Below are 26,442 nucleotides of genomic sequence, written 5' to 3' on the forward strand. Positions count from 1 at the left end.
CGGCGTCCCATATAAAGTAGAGGAAGATGGACATGGATGTTAGCCCAGGGCCAATCTCCCTCAGCAAAAATAAGAGGATTGGCACTGGATGTTAGCTCAGGGCTGATCTTCCTCACACACACAAAAAACTCATTGCTGTCTAGATACCATTTCAGACAGTGGTTACCTGCTAAAGGAAGAATTCAGACGTAGGCTGGATGACTGCTGGACAGTGGTACTGCAATGCAGATCACAAACTTTGGCATGCACCAGAATCACTTGGCACCTTTGTTACTGATGCAGAATCTTGGGCTCTGTCCTAGACTTGCTGAATCTGATCAGTGGGGTATGATAGATGATTCTCTTAAGAAGCATTTGTGGAAGATATGCAAACGTTGGATGGGTAGTTGGACTAGATGACTCATAAAAGTCCTTCCAATCCAAGAGTCTAATATTCTAACTTTTGCATAGCATAATAATAACCAGGAAATAAACCATGCATTCATTTATTTAACAGTATTGATTGAATAGCTTACATTATGCCACACTCTATTTTGGCCTCTGTTTTAATTCCATTAGCATGATGAATTCCTACATGCCAAGGAGATAGCGATGAAAAGAACTCATTTCTTCATTCTTCAAAAATTTGTTGAGCATCTGCTATGTGCTGGGGCACTGTGCTGAGCTCTGGTGAGATGATAATGAACAAGACTGATATAGTCCTTTTTTTCCCCCAGACCTTACACTAGCAGAAAAAGATAGACAAATATATTTGCAGTAAAGGGTGATACATGTTGTTATGAAAAAGAAAATGGTGTGAAAACCATTCTTTTTGTTATCTTTTTCCCCACATCGTAACGCCAATTAAAATCCAATCGAGTTATTTATAGAGGAATTAGTACTTCCTTTCCTCAGATTTGTTTTAGGTTTTAAGTAAAAATTGAGAGCCTTGGGGCCTTAGCCCAGCAATGCTAGAAGACTTCAGAATGCTACTTTGTATTTAAAACCTCTCTGATGTCAGAACTGGAGAAGCTGCCGTTGGATAAACCAATCAAATGGACGCCCTTTGTTCAGGTTGACTCAGGGTGTTTTAGAAAGTGACTCTGGAAATTCTGAATTCTTTGAGTTCTAATACTTGTTTCTAACCTTGTTGTAAGGGAGCTAATTTGTACTATATTTTTCAAGCAAGATCTATTCGAAACACCGTGTCTTTTGCTGTGCGGTATACAGGAAGGAGCTTAAGATGGGAAGCAGCTACCTGTGCTCCAGTTCTGGCTCCTCCACTAATTAATACGTGACCTTGACCTCTCTGTGCCTTAGCATTTTTCAAAATGCTAAATGATCCTTAATTAACCCTAAAATTCTGATTTGGTGAAACTAAATGGAGGAAATGTTGTTATTTTGCACCTGCCTCCCTTCCAGCTACACAAATGTATTAGCAGCCCTATCACCACCGTTGAATGGGTACTGAAATAAATTGCTTCTCGAATCTGGACATTTGTGTGTTCCTTAGGCTGAAGTCTGAAGCTTCAGCATCTGCCCACGTATCCAGTCTGAATGACTGGACTTACACCAGGCCCTTGGGGAGCACTGCAGCTTCTTTGAAAGAGAACCTGCCCTGGGATCAGATCACCCAGCAATCTGTCTTCTGACCAACTCTCAGTCTCTATAGTTGTAGCTATTACCAAGCGCCTTGATTCAAACACAGTAGACCTTCCTAGACCCAAGATATTGCCACCTATCTGACTAATAGTATCCCCAATGTTTAAAGACTTACATTACTCTGCCCATACCTGCCTGATCAGATTACTTCCAGACACCAGCCAGATCACACCAAGTTCCCCTCCCGGGGGAGCAGCACTGTAGCCCATGTGGTACCCCAGAATATGGTCCTACCTAGCCCAGGCTTGCTCTTCTATACCCGACAGGCACACTTGACATCCTAGTTTGCCTGCCATCAAACCTCCTCAAGGTATGCTAGACATAGGTACATGTATATTTATATGTAAGAGCATTGAACCAGTTTTCATAATTATAATTTTCCTTAGAATTAGCTCACTCTAAAAAACGGTTATTTTATTTATTTATTTTTTTAACTATCTTTATTGCGACCTTATTTCTGACATAATCAGCACAATGTGTTTTCATTTTAGTACTCCCTTGTCTAAGTCAAAACTTTTGGGTCAGGGAGACCCATATGCTACCATCTGCACTAAGAAGAGAAATGCAGGCAGTGACTTTATCAATCTATTGCATTATATTATGACAGAACTATACTTTAAAAAATGTCATTTAGAAAATTAAATGTACGGGCCGGCCCAGTGGCGCAAGCGGTGAAGTGCATGCGCTCCGCTGCGGCGGCCCAGGGTTCACCGGTTTGGATCCCCGGAGCGCACCGACGCACTGCTTGGCAAGCCATGCTGTGGTGGCATCCCATATAAAGTAGAGGAAGATGGGCACAGATGTTAGCCCAGGGCCAGTCTTCCTCAACAAAAAAGGAGGAGGATTGGCAGATGTTAGCACAGAGCTGATCTCCTCACAAGAAAAAAAAAAAAATTAAATGTATATACAGTCGTGTGTCACTTAACAGGGATACGTTCTGTGGGACTGGCCCCACGGCATAGCAGCTAAGTTTGGCATGCTCCACTTTGGCGACCCAGGTTCGGTTCCTGGGTGCGGACCTACACCACTCATCAGCAGCCATATAGTGGCAGCGACCCACGTACGAAATAGAGGAAGATTGACATAGATGTTAGCTTAGGGTGAATCTTCCTCAGCAACAAAAAAAACCAGGGATACATTCCGAGAAATGTACCCTTAGGTGATTTTGTCATTGTGCGAATATCATAGAGTGTTCTTACACAATCCTAGATGGTAGAGCCTGCTACACACCTAGGCTATATGGTACTAATCTTATGGGACCACCGTCATATATGTGGTTTGTTGTTGACCAAAACATTGTTATGCAGTGCATGACTGTACACTGTTAACTCTGAAATTAGCTTTTAGTTTTAATTTTAAATTTAACCTCTAGCTTTTGGACTTCTTCCTATTTAAATAATTGGACAATTTAGGGAAATAATGATAAAGCTATTCAGGGCAATGTAATAATTTTTCTTCTCCTCACATTTCACTCTTTTTAAATGTATTTTAATTTTCTATAATTGCCAGAGCTTCTCCTTGCGAGGCTGAGCTTCAGGAATTAATGGAACAAATTGACATCATGGTAAGCAACAAAAAATTGGATTGGGAAAGGAAGATGCGGGCTTTGGAGACACGATTAGATCTTCGGGATCAAGAATTGGCAAATGCACAAACTTGTTTGGATCAGAAAGGTCAAGAGGTACTGAAATATGTGTTAATAAATTGTTAATTCCTCAGACTGTTATAAACAGAATTTATTCTATCAGAATATGTTTTTCATTACACATACTTTTTATCAGGCATCAGCAATAGAATTTATTGCTTGAAATTTTGTCATAGTGTGCTAAATGTGTTCTATAAGATAAGTGACAAGCAGAGCCTAAACCCATAGAAATTTTCTGATGCAGACATATAGTGTCAATACCATCTAGAAAAGTAAACAAACATTCACTATATGTGTGAAATAAATGTTTGCAAGCAAAGATGTCAGTGCTTTTGCTGCTGTAGAAACAAAGCAGTAGTCATCAAAGCTGTGTCTTTGCACGAGGCGGAATTCAGGAGCATTTGCCTCTTCTAATCTGCTAGAAAAATATTTCCTGAAAGAAGTGAAATGTCAAGATTTGATTGTAGGACGAGAGAGAAAAGACTTTGGCGAAGGGGGTGTGTGTGTCTCGTGGGCACCCACTTAAGAGGAGTGCCCTTGGCCCCTGCGAGGCTGCTTACCACCAAGCTGGTGATTGTAAAAGCATGTCTGAGTGCTCTCAGGCCTGGAGAGGAGTTCAGGAAAACCGTATGCTTTATCTAACGTGGACTTTCGTGCCTGTGAATTTTTCTTTGGGGTGAGGCATAAGAGAAATGTCTACTCATCATATACTAAAACATCATCAGTCAACTTGTTCAGCCACAATTTTTCTACCTTTATTGGCCTCTCAACGGAACTTAGTTTTTGGCAGGGTTAACTATGTTATAGTTTGGCACAGTTAACTTAGTTTTTGGCCTCTGGTTTCCCTTCACAATAGAGGCAGGACTTCAGACCTGGCATATGTAAGAGACTATTTTCTCACTTCTATTCTTTTAATGACACAGATATGTGAACAGGTGCCTCGTCTGCTTTTGTTGTTTTTTTTTTTTTTTTGGTGAGGAAGATTAGCCCTGAGCTAACATCTGTTGCCAATTCTCCTCTTTTTGCTGAGGAGGATTGGCCCTGGGCTAACATCTGTGCCCATCTTCCTCTACTTTGTATGTGGGACGCCTGCCACAGCATGGCTTGGTAAGTGGTGCGTAGGTCTATGCCCAGGATCCAAAGGTGCGAACCCCGGGCCGCGGAAGCAGAGCGTGCCAACTTAACCACTATGCTATTGGGCCAGCCCCCTCACCTGCTTTTTAAGCAGACAAATTCTGTAAGCCAAATCCTTAAGAACTGCTCTTAGACGTTTTTCTTTTTAACGTGTTAGTTCTTAAGAACTAACTACCTAAATGTTACGTTATTCCATAATTCCACTAAAGCAGAGCTCCCGCTGAAGGCAGTGGAGCCTGAAAGAAAGCTGAAGTGTGCCGGTAGAGGTTCTGCCTGAGCAGTGATGACATAAGCCTCCCAAAAAGATAATGCAAAGTGAATTCTAAACCTTAATTCAAAATGTGATGGTGATAAGGATCTTTTGTCAAACATCCATACCGTAGTGTCTCATGTGTACCCAGTGGAATCGTGCTAGCAATGTTTGGTTTATGTGAATTTAATTATTAATAGCTATTTTAAGAACTGCAGTACAAATATTTATTCTTGGGTTTGGTACAGCAGTTTTATTTGCATTGTACTCCTCTTTTGCACATTTTCGGATATTGTCAGGCAAAATATAGAAAAAGCAAAATTAAATTTTATTCTTAATGCAGGTGGGGTTACTTAGACAGAAGTTGGACAGTCTGGAAAAATGTAACTTAGCAATGACTCAGAATTACGAAGGACAACTACAAACCCTAAAAGCTCAAGTAAGGAAACTTTTTACAATTTAATATCACACATTTTGGTATATGGTTTGACCTATAAAATTGTGTTAGTTTTATTCAAATGAATTGTTTTTAATACAAGCAAAAGTTCTTGTATTTTATCTACAAGATTATATGTTTGGCCCTACCTTTTATTATTTTATATGTATCGATTTTGTCTCTTTTACTGGATTGTCAACTTCCTATCCCTTTAACTGTTAGCACAGTACTAGACTAATAGCTGTCTATTTATCAGGAGACTTGTTGATTAATTGTATGATAATAATCTGCTATGTGAACAACGGCAAAAAGCAAAATTACCTTTCATAGTCATTATTAGTCCTTTATTCTGTGGCAATTTAAAACATGGAAGTTTGTTATTATGTAATAGATCATTGAAAGAACAACACTAGTCTTTACTACCTTGTTGCTGGTAGGACTGTTTCGTAAATGACAGTGCTTCCGCGTATGTGATGAGAGGGATACTGATTTCTTTCTTATTTATCCTTACATCTCCCCACTGTGCTGGCGATAAAAAGTCTTCTCCCTCTTACCACAGATAGCACATAGGGCAATAATCATCTGAGCTTCTCAGGTCTAGTAGATGCTATATGCTTGCTTAACTTAGTAAATGAATCAGTGGGAAATATGGTTTGATTATGAAATTTTACTTTACAACCAACTTTTTTGGGGTGCAAGACTTTCATAAATGATAATATAAAGGAGCCCAAAGTAGTTAATGCTCCTCCTTAAGTACCTCTTTAGGGATTCAGCCATTAAGATTGGAATATTTGATGCCGCTTGATAGGTATGATCTTACAAGACTAGCTCTTAAATCGACCTAGACATTTTGCCAGCAATTTAAGCAGCTGCCACTAGGTGGTAGCTTGACTTATGAAACTTCATATGGTTTTTTCTAGCTGACTCCAAGCATTTAACACTTAAGTCAATCAGTCTTGCTTTTCTATAAAGATAAAGCTCTAAAATAACAACATAAATATTAAATCACTATAGTTGTGCACTATAAACAAAAAGACCATGTTCTGGAATAAGTTTGAAAAAATACAGAAATCTAGATAGAAGTTAAATACCATCTCTAAATTTTATTTACTTAGTTCAATCACTGCTTACCAAATCCTTAATTTCTGGGTATTTTTTTTCATGTCTGTTGTTAAAAAGTTTGGGGCCTTGTGGCCGGCCCAGCAGCGTGGTATTTAAGTTTACATGCTCTGCTTCAGCGGCCCGGGGCTCGCAGGTTCGGATCTAGGGCACAGACCTATGCACTGTTTATCAAGCCATGCTGTGGCAGGCATCCCACCTATAAAGTAGAGGAAGATGGGCACAGATGTTAGCCCAGGGCCAAGCTTCCTCAGCAAAAAGAGGAGGATTGGCAATGGATGTTAGCTCAGGGCCAGTCTTCCTCACCAAAAAAAAAAAAAAAAAAGGTTTGGGGCCTTGTTTACAGGTGCTGAGCAGCATTTAATATATGACTTCTTGCCATTTGATGCTTTTCAGCTCTATCTTATTACTTGGCTGCTGGCTAACCAGCAAATATCTTTATGGCAACTTCACAAAAATTTGTTCTGTGGAACAGTAATGCCAAGAGTGGAGGAAATGCTGTTTACTCCTTCTCTGCTCCTGGATAGTCATAGCACACATTAGCATATTAGAGGCTGTGAGAAGTCCTGCTTTAAACAAATCTGTTTAGCCTTTTTAATCCATCATTTTCCAAACATATTTGACCATGAAACCCTTTTATCTTTTAAACCTAAAATCTACTAATATTGGAGTATGGTGTTGCAGCGTGAACTCTGTGAACAGGTGTTTCAGAGAATACACTTTGGAAACACTACATTATTGTTGAGAGAACAGCCAACTCCTCCCACTGCAGTTTTCTTCTTCTCTTTTCTTCTCTGGTTAAAAGAAATGAAGGAAGAGAGTTAGGGAGAGAGAGCATAAGAGTAGGAAAGAGGGGAGGAGGGAGAAAGACAGAAAAAGAAAAGTACTATGTACTTGACTTGGTTTGCATAATAGCTGGTAATATGTCATTTTTCTAACCAGAAAATGGTGTCTTGTGGCAACATGCTTTTGTTGCTGTTTGCTCACGCTGCTTCCTTCTTTGAAATTCCTGGTTTATTTACAATTTCATTTTCCTAAAATATCTTAAGGATATGCTTGACCACACTCTGCATTGAGTAACTTGACTCTGTCAAAGCGTTCTTGTAGAAATTGCTTCCTTTTTTAAAACGAGGTATTTTCTTCTCCTTCCAACCATTATAAAACTATAATTAAATTATATATGTATTTGAGGTTCCTGCTTCTGGAAAGATGGAGTAGACATAGTTGTCCCTATTCCTCCTGCTAAACGCTACTAGAAGCCCTGGACATTATTTATAAAACAACATAAGAAGACTCTGAGAAGTGGAGAGAAGAGTCAGACCAACAAGGACCTTGGGACCCGAGGAACGACACAGTGGTGAGTTCCCTGGGATGTTTTTTTACCTCTTATACCCAGACTGGGTAACAGAGAAGCCTGCAACTCAGACACTCCAATGGACACAAACAAACAAACAAAAAGACTCCCAAGGAAAGCCTGCTCTCTGCAGCCAGAAGACCAGGAAAAAGATAGCCTAGCAAGATTAAACACTTTTAGACAATAACTGCTCTGCTCCCACCAAACACCACAGGAAAAAAAAAAAAAACTACAGCTCACACCCACCCCACCAGCAAAGACTGGGTGGGCGGCCTAGGGTTCCACTCCCACCAGGCTATAAGGAGGGAGCCCAGGCCACCCACCTGCGTGGTGTCAGAGAAGGCTGAGTGGAGAGCCAGGACTTTCATAGCCACTGGGTGTTAATCAGACCTCCCTCAACCCGTGATGTCAGTGGAGACCATGTGGAGAGCCTGGACTTGTGTGACCATCTGGTGGTGATAAGCACCCTGCTCCCTTTTCTCTGGAATGGTATCAGGGGAAGCCTAACGAGGAGTCAATATGTTCACCACCCCTCAGTGGTAACCAGGCCACTCACCCTCAGTACAGTATCAGTGAAGACCATGTGGGAAGCAGTAACAAGGCACCTATGTCCCTCCAATCAAGGTGGTGTCAGTGAAAGATTAATGGGGAGCCTGAACTCTCACTCCCACTCAACAGTAATAAAGCACACCTCCCCCGGATTACCCTCTGAGGCCAAGTTAAGACTTGGACTTCCACTGCCACCTGGCACTAATGAGGCAGCATTGTATTTTCCCTGCTGGAATGTTGTCAGAAGAGGACTGCTAAAACACAATATTTAAATAAAATCCAGAGTCTCATAACACAATACCCAGAAAGGTCCAGGTTTCAATAAAAAATTACTTATCATACCAAGAACCAGGAAGATTTCAAGTTGAATGAGAAAAGACAATCAAGAGATGCCAACACTGAGTTGATACAGATGTTAGAATTATCTGACAAGGATTTTAAAGCAGCCGTTATAAAAATGCTTCAGTGAGCAATTACAGACATATTTGAAACAAATGAAAAATTAGAAAGTTTTAGCACAGAAACAAAACTATAAAGAACAACCAATTCAAAATTTTATAACTGAAAAATACAGTAACCAAACTAAAAACAATTAATGGATGGGCTCAAAAGCAGAAAAGAGAGGATAGAGGAAACAATCAGTGAATTTGAAGATAGCAAAATAGAAATTACCCAATCTGAATAACAGAGAGAAAATAGACTAAAAGAAAATGAACCTCAGGGACATGTAGTACTATAACAAAAGATTGAAAATTTGTGTCGAAGAGTATCAGAAAGAGAGAAGAAAGAGGGTGGGACTGAAAAAGTATTCAAATAATTAATGGCTAAAAAGTTCCAAAACTTGGCAAAAGATGTAAACCTACAGATTCAAGAAGCTGAGTGAAACTCAAACGTGGTAAACCCAAAGAAATGTACACCAGGGCACATCATAATCAAAATTCTGAAAAGTAAAAGACAGAGAAAAAATCTTGGAAACAGCAAGAGAGAAGTAACACCTTCCCTATGGGGAAAAATCAATTCAGACAATGGACTTCTCATCAGAAACCATGAAGCCAGAAGGAAGTGGAACATTTTTCAACTGCTGAAAGAACAGAAATGTCAACGCAAAATTCTATGTCCAGAGATATATCCTTAGGAATAAAGAGGAAATCAAGACATTCTCAAATGAAGGAAAACTAAGAGAATTTGTCACCAATAGAGCTACCCTAAAAGAATGACTGGAGGAAGTTCTCTTAGCAGAAAGTAAATGGTAAAGAAAGAGTCTTGAGACATCAGGAAGAAAGAAAAAACACTGGAAAGAGTCAAAACATGGATGAATGCAATAGACTTTCCTTCTCTTGAGTTTTCTAAATAGTTTGACAGCTGAAACAAAAATTATAACAATGTCTAATGTGGTTCTTAATGTATGTTGAGGAAATACTTGACAATAATGTTATAAATGGGAAAGGTAAAGGGACATAAAGAGAAGTAAGATTTCTACACGTCACTTTAACTGGTAAAATGCTGACACCAGTAGACTGTAATAACTTATGTGTATATAATATAATATCTAGAGCAACAACTAAAAAAGCTATACAAAGAGATATATTCAAACACACTATAGATAAATCAAAATGGAATTCTAAAAAATGTTCAAGTAACCTTGTGGAAGACAGGAAAGCTAAAACAGAGAAACCAAAAACTAGAGAACAAACAGAAAACAAAAGAAGTCAGGCTTAAGCCCTAACATATCAATAATTACATTAAATGGAAATGGTCTAAACACACCAATTAAAAGATGGAGACTGACAGAGTAAATAAAAAAATATGACCCAACTCTGTTGCTCTGTTCCAGAAACTCCCTTCACATATAACTGTATAGGTAAGTTGAAAGTAAAAAGATGGAAAAAATATACCATGCAAATGTTAATCCAAAGTGATCCCAAGATAATTCAATGGAGAAAGAATAGTCTTTTCAACAGTGAAGGGATAACTGAATATTCACATGTAAAAATATTAAGTTGGACCCTTACCTAAACCATAGACAAAAATTAACTCAAAATGAATCAAAGAGCTAAAAATTAAGTCTGTAAAACACTTAGAAGAAAACATAGGAGTATATCTTTGTGACCTTGGATTAAGCAATGGTTTCTTAGTTTTGGCACCAAAAGCACAAGAAAAATTAGATAAATTTAACTTTATCAAAATTAAAAGACCTTTGTGCTTCAAAGGATATCATCAAGAAAATAAAAAGACAACCCAAAAAAGGGGAGAAAATATTTGCAAATTGTATATCTAATAAAGGACTAGTATCCAGAATAAAAAAATAACTCTTACTAGTCAACAATAAAAAGACAAATGACCAAATTTTAAAATGGGCAAAGATCTAAATAGACATTTCTCCACACAAGATATACAAATCACCAATAAGCATATAAAAAAATGCTCAACATCCTTAGTCATTAGGAAAATGCAAATCAAAACCATAATGAGATACCCCTTCACACCCACTAGGATGGCTGTAAAAAAGATGTACAGTAGCAAGTTGTCAGTGAGGATATGGAGAAATTGGAACCGTATACATTGCCATTGGGAATGGAAAATGGTACAGCCATTTTGGAAAACACTTTCACAGTTCCTTAAAAAGTTAAACATTTTAACTTTGGAGTTATATACTATGAAGTTTCCATATGACCCAACAATTCCACTCCTAGGTATATACTCAAGAGAAATAAAACATATATCCACACAAACACTTGCACACAAATGTTAATAGCAGCATTATTCATAATATCCAAAAAATGGAAACAACCCAAATGTCCATCAACTAACAAATGGATAAACAAGGGTGGTACAGCCATGCAATGGAATATTATTTGACCATAAAAAGGGATGAAGTATTGATTCATGCTACAGCATTGATGAACCTTGAAAGCATTATGCCAAGTGAAAGAAGCCAGACACAAAAGACCACATATTGTATGATACCTTTAATATGAAATGATCAGAGTAGTCAAATTTGTAGAGACAGACAGTAGATTGGTGGTTGCCAGGGGCTGGAGGAAGGAGGAAGTATGTAGTGACTGCTGATAGGTATGAGGTTTCTTTTCAAGGTGATGAAAATATTATGAAATTAGATAGTGTGATGGTTGCACAACTTAGTGAATATACAAAAACCAATGAATTGATACTTTAAAGGGTGAATTATACCTCCATTTTAAAAATTACATCAGAAAGAAAAAGAAAACAGAAGTGACTACACTAATATCAGATAGAGTAGACACAATTGTTCATAGCTTTATTTGAAATAGCCCAAAACTGGAAACAACCAAAATGATCCCATATGTGAATGGTCAAACTGTGGTACATCCACATCATGGGATAATACTGGGCAATAAAAAGGAACAAACTGTTGATACACACATACATCTCAAGGGCATTACGCTGAGTGAAAAAAGCCAACCTCAAAAGGTCATATGCTGTTTGATTCCATTTTATAACATTCTTGAAATGACAAAATTATAGAGATGAAAAAACAAATTAGTGGTTGCCAGGACTTAGTGGTGGGGGGATGAGGGCGATGAGTGTCACTACAAAGGCACCAGGAGATCTGTGCTGATGGGATGGTTCTGTATCTTGATCGTGGTTGTGGTCACACAAATCTACACCTGTGATAAGATGGCATAGAACTATGCACATATATTGTACCGATGTCAATTTCCTGGGTTTGGTGTTGCCCCATAGTTCAATAAGATGTAAAAATTGGGGGAAACTGGGTGAAGATGACCCAGAATCTCTCTGTAACTTCTTGTGATCTCTCTGTAACTTCTTGTGAATCTATAATTATTTCAAAATAAAAAATCAAAACAAAAACTTTTGTAAATAGTTATATAGAAATTTCCTCACAATGTTGATAGACCATGTTGCTTTTAATCTATTATTTGAAAGTAGAATAAAAAACAGAGAAAATAATAGAGTCTAAGTTATAAAAAGAATTATTGGTAAGAAAAAGATTACATCAATTTTGATATTTAAATTTATTTAAACATATCAACATGAATAAGTAGTTTATGTTGTTCATATCTTTTAAATTAAGTACTCAGTTTTCTTTTTTTTTTTAAAGCTGTCAGCATCCTCACTTCTGCACCGAGATTCTTTTTTTTTTTTTTTTGCGGAAGATTGGCCCTGAGCTAATATCTGTTGCCAATCTTCCTTTTTTTCTTTTTTCTCCTCAAAGCCCCAGTACATAGTTGTATATCCTAGTTGTAGATCTTTCTAGTTTTTCTGTGTGGGACACCACCTCAGCATGGCTTGACCAGTGGTGAGTAGGTCTGTGCCCAGGATCTGAACCGGCAAATCCTGGGCCACCAAAGCAGAACGCGCAAACTTAACCACTATGCCGCCGGGCCGGCCTGCAGTTTTCTTGAATAAAGTATAAGCTAGTTATTTTATAGACTGAGTTACTGAAATTAAAATTGTCAACACAAGATGGCACTAAATAAAAGTGAGACAAAACTTGGCTTTTTTTGAAATTGTGAGCTTTGCTACATATGGTTAAAACAAAACTGAACAAAACATTTTTCAAGTGAATCATTGTTTAACTGTGCAGCTAATGAAGTCCCAAATTTACATGAAAGCTGAATTGAGTTCAGCTTCAATAATTTAGTTTTAATAACTGGTTCTATCTTCACTAATTGGAACATTTAAGCTTTACTGCATTTTCTAATCGCAATTTAAATTTTCAGAAGTACACAAGACAAAAACTATAGTGAAATCAAGTTAGAAATAACCAGTAATAGTAAAGTGTTAGCATTCTCTATTTTTTTTTTTACAGTTTTCCAAACTAACTAATAGCTTTGAAAAACTGAGATTACACCAAATGAAACAAAATAAGTTTCGACGAAAAGAATTACCTCACCTCAAAGAAGAAATACCCTTTGAAATGAGCAATTTGCACCAGAAATTAGAGGTGAGCTATGTTTTCTGAGTTTCTTCCTGTGTGTTAAAGATTGATTGTTGTGGCTGCGGGCTCTTTGTCTCTAGTGTAGACAATGGCACGTTCAACTGTGGTAACAAACACCATTACAAATCAACTTCTCATTGAACATATTTTCTTGGTGCACCTTCCCTTCAAGCACTTAGTGAATTAAAACATCACTGATTTATACATCTTTTATACATATCAGCATTTTTGGAGAGCCAAAAAAAAAGTTCAAAGAAACTGCAGATGTTGAATGAAATTGAAGGACATCCCTGGGATCACTTAAAGCAAATATCTAATAAATCTTTTAATGGCTGTTTAACTGTTAGGTGCTTAAATCCCAGTGAAGCCTCATAACAGTTTTCAGGACAGGGCTTAAAGTCTCAGGGTTTTTTCTTTAAAGAGATAGTGCCATTCCAGTATTGCTACCCCGTAGCACCCAGAACTTCTAAAATCTCAATTCCCTAGAATAGTTTACTGTGTCACGGATGCACTTGCTGTTATCCGCTTAACATTCCAAGCTTGGAAAAAACAAACCAGGTATTTTGCTTCCATAGCTCTTGAACATTTCTGCTACAGGTAATGAAATCATAGCTAGATTCTACAATAAATTGCTAGTCGCTAACCTTAGCTGAATTCCCAGTGCTGTTCAATTATTGTTTTTTAATTGACGTCAAGTTGACCGTTATTATGTTATCCCACTCAATTTCTTTCATTGTTCACGCACTAAACCTCAGCTTTCCCCCACCCCCAGCCAATAATTTCAGTTTCTTCTACATTGTTGATAGGTAATGGTTCTGTACCTCCAATCACCCAGGTAGAAACCTCCTAAGAATCTTTGATCTGTTCCTCTCTCTTAGTCATTTCAGCCCAATTTGCCCCTTTCCCTTGTCTAATGTGTCCTATCTTCTTCTTCCCCCTTTCTAATTGTCATTGCCCTGTTTCATACTTTATCATCTTACTCTTCAACTAACAGTCCTTCTCAAACTTTTGCTCCAAAATATTTTTAAGAACAGAAAAAAAAAAATTGTTGGAAGTCTTGGGTTTTAGTTTTTAAATTCCTTCAAATTTTAGGGGCCAGCCTGGTGGCGTAGTGATTAAGTTCACGCACTCCACTTCAGCGGCCCGGCAGCCCGGGGTTCTCAGGTTCGGATACCGGGTGCGGTCCTATGCACCGCTCATCAAGCCATGCTGTGGCAGTATCCTGTATACAAAATAGAGGAAGATGGGCATGAATGTTAGCTCAGGGCTGATCTTCCTCACAAAAAAAATAAAAATAAAAAAATGAATTCCTGCAAATTTTATATTCTGCTGAATAATGAATGTACATTTTTTTAAATACAAAATTACTACCACTAAATAAAGTTGACTGTCTAGGAAAATGCACTATGCATAACCCCCTGGCTCTTGCAGTGGTGTAATTAGACTGGCTTTAGAAATATTCTAGTCTTACAGAAGATGCCCAGAGATGTGCACTGTACTATACATGTGCTTTCACTGAAAATGCAGAGATCAAGTCACTGATTTATCCATTTGATTAACATCACATGTGGTTTAGTGAAAGAACCACATTCATATAAATTGTTCAAAGAAAAAGCCTTAAATTCATATTGAGTGCTGTGTGTGTGTGCATTTTACATTTAGGGAACTAAATATTTACATAAAATATATCTCATGAAATTATAGTGGAAATTAGTAGCAAAATATGACTTGATATGTTTGTACTTATACAAAAATTTTAAGCACATTATGTAGACACAGTTTAATCTGTATAATTATGGAAACACTTCATGTACCTGCTTTTACTTAGAGCCATCTGAAAAATTAATATGTAGGAGATGGACTGTTCTAGTTTTAGTCTACATATAAGCATGTTTTTGTTTTTCCTTTGGGACAAACATTTATACCCTGCTATAGTAATAGAGCAGTGGAAAGCAGCATGCTATAGTGGAAAAGCGTGACAGTTTATAACTTAAAGCACGTCCTGACTGGCTCATTTATTTGCCCTGTGACCTTCGGACAAGCTGTTAGCCTCACAGAGATTCCATTTTTTTCACCAATAAATGGAGATAAAAATATCTTATCAGTGACATTGTGGTTATGGAAGAAAAAAAATGTGTGTATGTGTGTGTGTATTTAGATAGACACTGAAGCTTTAGGGGTGAAAATATATGAGGTCTGGAAGTTGCCTTAAAATAGTCCAACAAAAAAGGATGGAGGTTAAGCGAAATAAAGATGGACTAAGTCGATGGTAGTTAAACTGGGTGAAGGGTACATGGGAGTTTGTTTTACTCTCCACTTTTATGTAAGCATGAAGATTTTCATAATAAAAAGTTAAAACTATCTTACAAGTGGAGGTTTATAGAGTCCCTGACATACATGCAGTAATCAGTAAAGAAATGTTCATTCCGTCTCTCAATATTTAGTAGAGGGATTTAAAATACATACATACATATATATATATATATATATATATATATATATATATAAAATAATGTAGTTTCCACTAATTTCAATGACCCTGACACAGTGTCAACCTTAAAGACCCAGAAAAGGTTTTCCAGCCATGGAGAACTTACTCTGGAGATTCAGGCAAGTCTACAGTCCTTCTGGAACCTGGGCTGACACCTCCAGTCTCTGCAAAAATCCTTATAAAGCTCTCTAGGTCTCTGCATGGCCCCATAACTGCTGGATATATTGTGCTTGCTCACTAATCTTGAAACCAATATATCTGTAAGACCAAGGAAGTCAGAACTATTATAAGCACCTGCTGATATGTCTGTGACACACATTTCTAGCCTTGCTTGGCCTCATTCTTGGCCTCATTTCTACCTGTTTCCTTCCTTTATGAGGAATTGAGGTTAATGCTTCTGCATGCTTCTAAAGAATTCTGGGAAATATTTATTTTCAAGATTGAGGTTATTGGGTGGGTGATGCTAAAAATTAATATTATCTGAAAGACATGAACTGTGTAAGTCAACCTTGCCCACATTTTAACTTCTGACTCCGAAGACTCCTTTCTAAATTGAAAGTAAACAGCAATTTTTTTTACCTACCTTGTATTGATTTGAATTGTTACCTATTTTCCACTACTAGGTTTGTAAATTTGTCACTATTGCTAAAGACTGTTTTCATCTACTTAACTTAAAATTGTCGAATGTCAGAATCAAAGTCAATAGCTTTAAATGAACTGTCTCCATTTATCTTAATAAATACAGTCCATTGCTCATAAGGTATTATTATATATTTAAAAGGGAGTCTATCCATATTCCTCCAACTTTATTACCACCACTCAATTTCAGGTCACCTTTAATTACTATAAAAGCCTCCTAATTTGTAGCCTCCCTTCACTAATTGTTTTGGGATTTGTGGATTTATAAAATGAAAATTTCCCCAAATATTCTTTAAAATCATCTCTATAAAAAATATGAAATGCCATGTTCTTCTCATTTTAAGCAAGATGTAGTTTTAATTCTCTAAATTAGCATATTTATTTTCCAGCATAGCCAATCCAGTCCTTTCAGCCATCTTGAAAACAACACCAATCACTCTGGCCAAATGAACTATGTTCCAATTTGACATATTATTGGAGATGGCTGGGATGATGGAGACATCCTCTGTCACAATATAGTACAATAAAGTACAGTAATAACACTATAGTGTTATTACATATAATATCATACTTATATAATATCTATTATATATAATACAATAACAACACTATAGTGTTATATATATAATACAATATATTATATATAATATAATAATTAATATATAATAATTGTATATATAATAATACTATAGTGTTATTATTATACTTATACCGTAAAATTATTTGTTTACATGTACATTTCCCTACTTTATTATATATTCCCTGATTTTTTTTCAAAAATTTGTTTCTTTTAATCATGAAATATTTCCAAATTCTCTTCTCTTCTCTCCATCATACCTGGTGGACACTAGGTGCTTAATAAATATTACTGAATTGATGACTGGAAATCAATACTTTCATGCCATGTATCTATATGCAACAATATATAGTCATGGACTTAGTAACTACAGAGTTTGTTTCCAACCATGTTGTTTTCTTTGCAAAATTTAGTGAGAAATGTTTAAATTCTAGGAAATATTAATACCATGTTTTTGTTTGTACATTCGTGGAATATAAGTGCTGCCTGGCACTTTGTCAGGCACTGTGAGCAATACAAAAGTAATGAAACCCTTAAGTTGCTTACAGTCTGGACAGAAAGATAAGATACAGGGGCCAGCCCTAGGCAAAATTGAGAAGCAGTGAAGTTTTCTTTGTCATTCCCAAAGCCATATCCTTTCCTCGTGTTAAGTTGTGAACAGATAATCATGCTCTATGAGTATACTATGTAAGCAAAAACTTGAAGAACTGAGCATGCTGTATCAAGCTAGTTCCACCACTTCTTCCCCAGGTTAGCCCAGTTGGTATTGCCTAAATGAGGCCTGAGATGGTTGTTCTGTTCTCAAGAATGAGTTGATCTTGGCTTCACCTTGGATGGTAGCTTTGAAAGCCGCAGGGGACAGAGTCACAAAATAATCCAAGCCCCACCCCCTAAAAAAATAAGGGAACAAGTTTGGTGACTGAGTGCAGAGAATGAAAGAAGGGAAAAAACTTCTGGTGTCAGCTCAGGAAATAGAAACGAACTACTGGTTGATGCAAAAAGTTGTTTGAAACTCCCTTATTAGTAATCATCATTTGTTATCAGAGAAACTTCTTACATTTCTAACAAATAAAATGCTTAATTTTTAATACAAGAATTAAGTTACAAATTCCATATTTTCCTAGTATATGTAGTAAGTAAATCCAAGATGAGTGAGTTGATGCTTCTTTTGTTTTTCTAATGGGAAAAGAATAGACTTACTTTTTTTCTCAGAATAAAGATGTACAAATGAAAGAAGCCATGTTCACTGTTCATTTAAAATGAATAATTTTCTTCAATTTATGTTTGTCCCTCCATTTTTTTTAAAGGAATTTAGAACAAAGTCAAGAGAATGGGACAAGCAAGAGATACTATATCAGACACATCTAGTTTCTTTAGATGCTCAACAAAAATTATTATCTGAGAAGTGTGATCAGTTTCAGGTACATTATCTAATACTATCCTCTAAATTAGAAGAAAATAGAGGTTAAATATTACTATCTTTGCCATTCAGCGTGTAATCTTTTTACAGATGGAAATGCCAACTACAGGAAAATAACCAGAGTAGGTCCAACACTGGGTAAAGTCACAAGTGCATGAAATATCTGTAATGGTGAATTCAGTCTACATGTCTTAAAGGATGGTGCTATTAAGAAGTTCATTGTTATTATATCATTAAGTAACACATGTTTTTGCATGCCTGTGGGAAAATCACTTAGAAAGTCTAAAATTGCTTGGTCCCTGCCCTCAAGAACCTTATAGCCTAGATATAGAGATAATACATGTACGGATTTACTGGTAATTAATGACAGGTGAATGGAAAGGATCCAAATCCTTTTAGAGGTCCAAGGAGTAAGAGAAAAGTTTGGACTGAGGTAGTCAGAAAACATTCTCTAGCAGGGGTGGGACTGGGCCTGGACCTTGAAGAATGGATATATTTTGAGACAAGAGAGAATGTATGCTGGGTGATGGAAATAACGAGTGAAATCACTGAGGCAAGAGAGCAAAAGGTGAATTCTAGGCATGGAAAATGGGCCAATTGGCTGGAAGTCCCTGTGGGAAGTAGGGAGGGGTAGTGGGCAGTAAGCCTGGTAAGTTAGATACAGATGATAATAAGCCTTAGAGACTCGGCTAAGGAATTTGGAATTTTATTAAAGCCAGTAAGAAACTACGATTTTTGTTTGATATACTTATTTTTCATTCTTTCTTTAAGTTACTTGAATTATATGTTATACATGTTCCCTGAATTCAACAGAACAAAATAATCTAAGGTAAAATTAATAGCCTCATCCCCCACTCCACTCTGGTCCATTTAATATAAACACTGTTAACAGGTGTTTATCTTTACATGAGTTTTCTTTTGTTTGTACAAACATGTCAATGTGTGTTTGTGTGTAAGTTTGTATATTTTTCCTTTTTAAAAATTTACTTTTTTACTTAATCAGCCATGGATATCCTTTCAAGTCACTACATAAAATTCCACTTAATTCTTCATAATATTTCATAGTATGTAGTATATATACTATACCTAATATATCACAATATATAGTAGATATACCATAATTCTTTCAATTATTTCCTTATTGATGAGCATTCAGGTTGTTTCCAGTTTTCTGCTATTACAATATTGTAACAAATATCCTTGTATACACGTCTCTACATACTAATACTTTCCTTTTGTTTAGATTAAAATCTTAAATATGATTGTTGAGCCAAAGAGTATGTCCATTCAAATTTTTAATAAATACTAGCAGTTTACTCCCCAAAAGGTTATAGTGATTTACAATTCATGAACAGGTGATGGGAGTACCCATACTCTCACCAGCTTGGAATGTTATCAGTCTTTTGATTTTTACCAACTTGATGGTCTAATAGTAATATTGGCTTGATTTGCTTTGCATTTCTCTGACTGCTTATAAGGTTGAGCATGTCTTCATATGCTTCCTAGCCTTTTTCATTTCCTCTTCTATGAATTGCCTGTTCATAAACTTTGCCCATTTTTCTTTTGTGTTGTTTGTCTTTTTCTTATTGATGTGTAGAAGTTTTTGTACATCAAGAATTATTATCCCTTGTTATATGTGTTGACAACTCTTTTCTACAATCCAGTTGTTTTTGTTTTATTTGTTTATTTTTGGTCGTAGAGATATTTTCAACTATTGTTCAGTTGAATCCATAGTTTTCCTCTTTTTATATCTTCAAGATTTTTTCTTTCTTGGTGAATAAGAATTCCCTACCCCAAGACCCGCACCCTATTCTACATCTTTGCCCTGAGGTTATACAAATATGTTTTCTCTTTATGCCATCTGAAATTGAGGTTTCAGAATAAACACAAGACTGAATTACAAAGGACAAAGCTTCATTATCTAATGACGTATTTAAAGATGTTTTTCTTAATTCTTGTCTATCATTCTTGAACTTTATGTAAGCTTAAATATGATATTCTCCATTTAGTTGACACAGTTTTCATATTTCTCAGAAACAGGCACAAAGTTACCAAACTCAACTAAATGGTAAAAAACAGCACATAGAAGACGGCAGCTCTGAAATTCCTCTGTTGATGTGTGAACCAGATCCCAGTTGTGAAACCAGTGAAAGAGATGAGTTCATTATTGAAAAATTAAAATCAGCTGTGAGTGAAATAGCACTAAGCAGGAATAAGTTACAAGATGAAAATCAGAAGCTCTTACAAGAACTGAAAATGTACCAAAGACAGTGCCAGGTGAAGATTTATTTATTTTTCAACTGATATTGCCCATGAGGTATATAAATGATGACTCAACAGGTATATGGATTAGAAAGCAAATTTTATATTACATGTGTAAATTCACCTCATATTTCCTCTTAGTATGTAACTCTCACTTGATGAGTAAATTCAGTAATCCCATAGGTAATTTACCCCACTCGAGTGCACTTTGGTTCTGCAGTGACATAATAATAATGTATTACCAGTGCAGTATAAGAGCGGGCACTTACAGACCTCCGTGCCTAAAACCATGGCGCTTTAGCTGCACACCACCCTGTGTCCCCACTATTCATTCTCTCTGGCCCTGTGCCTCTTTGACTCACAGGAATCCTGGGTTGGACATCCAGGAAATCATTAAGGGTTCAACAATCTCATAACCTCAGTGAGAGGCACGGGTTTCACTCCCTGTGACTTATCACTGTTAACCTTATCAGAATCATTTACCAAACAAGTGGCCTGGAGATTTTTTTTTTTGGTGGGGGGAGTAACTTCCACATTGGCAGATATGATTGATGGTTTTTACAAGAATTAATTTTTTTCTTAACTCAAAAATCTTTTTTCTTTTGTCTCTCTACTTTTTGCAACCACTAAGAAGGTTATATAGCATTCATCATAATTGGTCATGATCCATTTCTTTACTAAATATGTATTTCTTATTCACAGATATCCCAGTTACTTGAGACATTCTATAGTTTTATCTCCCATTCTAGGTCTTATCTCCCACCTCCAAACAGTCAGCCTCTTTCTACCCATTCCTCTGTGTCAATTGACCCATTTCTTGTCCCACTCTATTCCCTCCCCACGCTTAGGTAGACTTTCTCAGGTCACTGTCTGAGCAGACTTCTACTTCTCTAAGTTATTCCACCTCAGGATCTTCTGCCACTTAAACTCCCAGGGTCATATCTTAGTCTTCAGGCAACTCCTCATCCCCCTATCCTGTCACATTTATATATGAGATTAGTCCTTTAACTTCTTTCTCTGCCAGCATGTACTCTTCTGTGTTCCCTTTCCCCAAGTTTGCAAGGGGACACAACACAAGGCTCCCAGCTTCTCCTATTGCGTGGCATTTCTAAGAGAAGTACATCTCCCCCATCCCAAGCTCCAGCTTTGTTTGGAGGGGGGGTGTTATTCTAAGACAAATTAGAAAACAGATGTAAACAGACAAATTAAGCTAAACCACAAATACTAAACCTGGAGGAAGCCATAAATTTTCTAGAAATAGAAAAGGTATTGCTAATGTTTTCTCTGGCTTCGCTAAAAGATAAATGAGATTAGCCCTTATTCTTCTGCTCTAGAGGTTGTCCAGGCGGTGTCCAGTGGTTAGCTTGTCAGTCAGCCCACGCAGTCCTGTTTGAGGTGGTTCTGCATGACTGCTGGTTCTGATGGGATTCTCTCCCTCTCAGGGGCTACTTCCCGTTCATCTCCCTGGTATGGGACAACTGGTCACACCTCTGGCCCTGATTTAAAGACAACTTAAACTTACATTATGCAGCTGTCTTTGCACTGCTGGAGTCTGCACCAGGATCACAATCAATAAATAAGGAGATTATTTTTCTGGATACTTCCCAAAATATTCTCCTCCAGGTTTCAGGTTATCCTGCACAGACTGAAGAGTTCTCTTTGTCCCTTTTTGAGGTCTTTTTGGTTCTGGTCTCTGGAAATCTATTTTCTGCTCAGATCTGTTTTGTTCTGTTCTCTTTAGTTTGCCTGAAACATATTTCATTAGCGAGTCCAGTTATGAAGTCTGGTTCTACCCTTTGGTGAGGTTCAGCTTCTTCACTATTAGTTCCTCTTAATCTCCCCCAGAAAATTCTGTTTGGACCTATTACGGCATCTAAGCACATCCCCATTTATAGGCTGAGGTTCGGCGCTTGGTTCTTGGCTCACTTGCAGAATAGAAATCACTACTCTTACCCTATTCTAGAAGGAGCCTCTGTTCTCCTCTCTCGGCAGTATGACTGGCTTTCTCTGTAATGCTTTCCTTGACCAACCCCAGCTTTCTCTTTCTTAGAACCTTATCTTTTAGACTTTTCCAGGAAGTAAGTTGCAGAATCTTGTTAAAAAAAGGAATATTACAAATAGAGGAAGAGTGTACAGTGAAAGATTTTACTAAATTAACATTCCGGGTTCATATTATAATCTCTACCCTCTCTCCAAGTAAATGCCGTAAACCTGTACTTCGCACACTTATCACATTGACACACTTCTATTGACAGGAAGAGACAAAGTGCAACCTGGGAGTCTGAACGTGTAGCAGGAAGTTAGAGGACTCGAACCACCCGATGTCCAAGGCCACCCTATCTTTTAACAATATCATTTAATTGACTTACATTCCTGACCCAAGTCCAACAGGATATGACTCATCCCCTCACCCAAGATCTCTACAAACTTCCAGGGGCTTACATGCACTCCTGAGAAGCCTCTATAGGTTGTCTGGGCTAAGGAAAGTCCATGTTACCCACTTGATTTTTCCTCATGTATACACTTATTAATGTACTTAATAATTTATTAATATTCCTGAATATAGACTAACAAAATTAAAACCCAGCTATTCATAGAAGTCAATATAATTTTGAAATATTTTTATTGATATTTACACTAAAGGTTATAAAGTAACAATATTGCCTAATTTTTATGACTTTCCTTTAAATCAGTGGTTCTCTGCTGGGTGATTTTGCTCGCCAGGTGACACTTGGCAATGCCTGGATACATTTTTGGATGTCACAACAGGGGAAAGGGGTACTATTGGCATCTACTGGGTAGAGACCAGGGATGCTGCTAAACATCCTGCAATGTACAAGACCACCCCCACTGCAAAGAATTATCCAGACCAAAATGTAAATAGTACTGAGGTTAAGAAACTTTGCTTTAAATTTTAAAATGTTATTTTTCTCATATTCTTTACTAGTAATTCTCTACTTTGTGATGTTTTCTATAGTTAATGATAAATATTAACATGACTATTATTTATTTATTATCCATGAATTTCTATAAGAAAGTTTACCAAAGTTATTTTTACAAATTTTTGTTCATTTAAAAAAATAATTTAGTTATCCTTGGATCTAGGAACATTACTAAATTTAAACTAAGACTCTCCATTTTATACTTCACAAAAGAATCGCGTGTGTTAAAAAACCAACCAAAGTATTCTGGAGTATGTTTCACACACACATACCAAAGATATATTATAGTCCTAATGAAAAGATTTTGAGAAGTAATTTGGTTCCAAACCTTCAAAGTATCTAAAAGATAAGATTTCTACTCCCGGGAAAACACTAATTATTTTTGATGCGTTTAGGAAAAAAATGCTGAGAATAATGCTTTTATTTGGGCTTTTTCCTGTTTTATTTCTGAATTCCACTTATGTTTCATTCTTTTGCTTTGGAATAAATACTAAATGAGAAGATATCAATTATTTACTATTTGGTAACTGATTTGAAGGTTTAAAATCACTGTGTGTCAAACCATTAGGCAAATTTCTAACTAAACAGATGGGCCTTAAACTTGTTTTATACAAAATTTATATTTTACCAAATGGGAATAATTAGAGGTAAATAATCATTGTAACCAGTGCATGTGCTTAGAAAGAAGTTTCTCTTCTCTTTTTGCAAAACTTTCATATGACAGTGTTCCACATCTTGCACATGAATTTAAAAAGACAACCATTTTGATTTGAATTACTGTCACTTAATTTATATAAAATTCTGTTTAGTTTATAACACACTTTAGTGCCAGATGCATCTGAATTTTCACATGAATCACGTCTTCTCACTTTCTTTCTACAACCTTGAAATGTGTCAGTATACATATTAATTCCATTGCATATATTTATTTACTGTGCTGCACTATACTCATATTTTTCAAATGTGCACTATTTCTCATTGGAAGTTAATGACAACAATAAATTGTTCTGCATTTTTTCTAATATCTATGCCCCCGAAAATGACCTTTTTTGGTTGCTTGTTAATGTGTCATTAAGGTGCTAGAACAACACCGTCCAATAGAGATATAATGCAAGCCACAAATATGATTTAAATTTTTCTAGTAGCCATATTAAAAGAATAAGAAATGGGTGAAATTAATACATAATAGTAATATATTTTATTCAACACAACATATATCCAAAGTATTATCATTTCAACATGTAATCAATGTAAAAATTATTAATGAGATATTTTACATTTCTTTTCATACTAAGTCTTCAAAGTCTGGTGTGTATTTTACACTTACAATATATTTCAATTTGGATGCTAAGTATCCACTGGAAATACCTGATCTGTATTTAGATTTCATAAAATTTACAGTTAAAAAAGTTGATTTACATACACAAGTTGTTACAAACCAACTTGAAAGTGTTCCAATAACTGAATCAAGTACCAAAGAATCATTTTCCTGAATATTTGCATCCTTACTGACAAATAATTGATTTGACTTTTATGCTAAAGCATGCCAATTTTAAAATTACATCTAAGTTAAATAAATTCACTAATTTTTGTGTCAGCTCAGTATTATTAACATTGAATTCAAAGGGATACTGCACAAGTCAAAAAACAACTGCAGGGGCCAGCCCAGTGGTGTAGTGGTTAAGTTTGCACGCTCCGCTTTGGCAGCCCAGGGTTCACAGGTTTGGATCCTGGGTGAGGACCTACGCACCGCTTATCGCGCCATGCTGTGGCAGCATCACATATGAAGTAGAGGAAGATGGGCACAAATGTTAGCCCAGGGCCAATCCTCCTCAGCAAAAAAGAGGAGGATTGGCAACACATGTTAGCTCAGGGCTAATCTTCGTCAAAAAAAAAAAAATTGTCAATTTATCAATATCAACAAAGCCTCTTTTCTTCTACTTTTATAGTCAATTTACATAATCCTATGAATTATAATTAAAATCTTTTGCATACTGATTCATGTTAGAAAAATGTGTCAAATCATTATTATTGATTTGCATTATGAAAAGTTTCAATTTTAACATAAATTTCCCTCCCTGTGTAGCTAGATCACAAATAAGCTTTTTTTCCCCCTTAATGATATCTCCAAATGTCGCACTTACAGGTATTATTTTCTATTAACATTAAACAAACAGACTCTATTAGTATCATATTTTCCAGAATTTCAGGTAACGCTAGCCCAGGGTGACACTACATTTCATTGGCCTGCAGTGAGGGCCCTTCTGTGTCTCTCCTTCCCCAAGTGAAGGCAGGCCCACTTTTCTACATGCAGCTTCATGGTAGATTGCTCCCTGGTGGCAAATTTGCAAAGCAGGGAGCCCAGATAGTGCCTTCTTCAATTGGGCAAAGTAATGGATGACATTCACATCAAGGTGGTTTGTCTTTCTACTTGCTAATCTATTGTTTCACATTTCTTTTGTTTATTTTGAAATTTAACCTCATCTGAAAAGTCCCCACTGTTTGAAACAGGGACTTTATCCAAACAAATCTTTATTCAAACAAGTCTATTAAATTTATTTGAATATATTTTTATACTTATTTCTAAGTCAGCCAGGAACTTCTGGGACTAAACTATTGCAGTTAGGTCCTTCACTGAACCCAGGTCTCTAGTTCTCCTGCAAAATAATATATATTTAAGACTTTGATAAAAAAAAGTTTATCTGGGGGCCAGCCCCGTGGCATAGTGGCACGCTCTGCTTCGGCGGCCTGGGATCTTGAGTTTGGATCCCACGCAGACCTACACCACTCGTCAGCCATGCTGAGGCAGCAACCCACATACAAAATAGAGGAAGGTTGGCACGGATGTTGGCTCAGGGCTAATCTTCCTCCAGCAAAAAAAAAATAAAGGAAAATTGGCAACAGATGTTAGCTCAGGGTGAATCTTCCTCACCAAAAAAAAAAAAAAAAGTTTATCTGGGAAGTCATATGTCCTGTACTGTCTACACAGTTATATTTCTAGGCTTTGTGAATTTTTGGATAAGAATTAATGAATAAGAAAA

The 26,442-nt window shown here is 36.6% G+C and overlaps 1 protein-coding gene across 1 annotated transcript in view; it reads left to right on the top strand.

Annotated features, from left to right (window-relative positions):
• Positions 1-26,442, top strand: part of DEUP1 (deuterosome assembly protein 1) — an 89,790-nt gene that overhangs the window by 22,319 nt on the left and 41,029 nt on the right. The window contains exons 2-5 of the mRNA XM_087434027.1: positions 3,151-3,322; positions 5,014-5,109; positions 12,942-13,076; positions 20,232-20,474. Of these exons, the coding sequence (XP_087290153.1) occupies positions 3,151-3,322; positions 5,014-5,109; positions 12,942-13,076; positions 20,232-20,474 (646 nt within the window). The remainder of the gene's footprint in view (positions 1-3,150; positions 3,323-5,013; positions 5,110-12,941; positions 13,077-20,231; positions 20,475-26,442) is intronic.

Source organism: Ceratotherium simum, chromosome 7, assembly GCF_057802395.1.
Source record: "Ceratotherium simum simum isolate JZ-2026a chromosome 7, ASM5780239v1, whole genome shotgun sequence".
Classification (NCBI taxonomy): domain Eukaryota; kingdom Metazoa; phylum Chordata; class Mammalia; order Perissodactyla; family Rhinocerotidae; genus Ceratotherium; species Ceratotherium simum.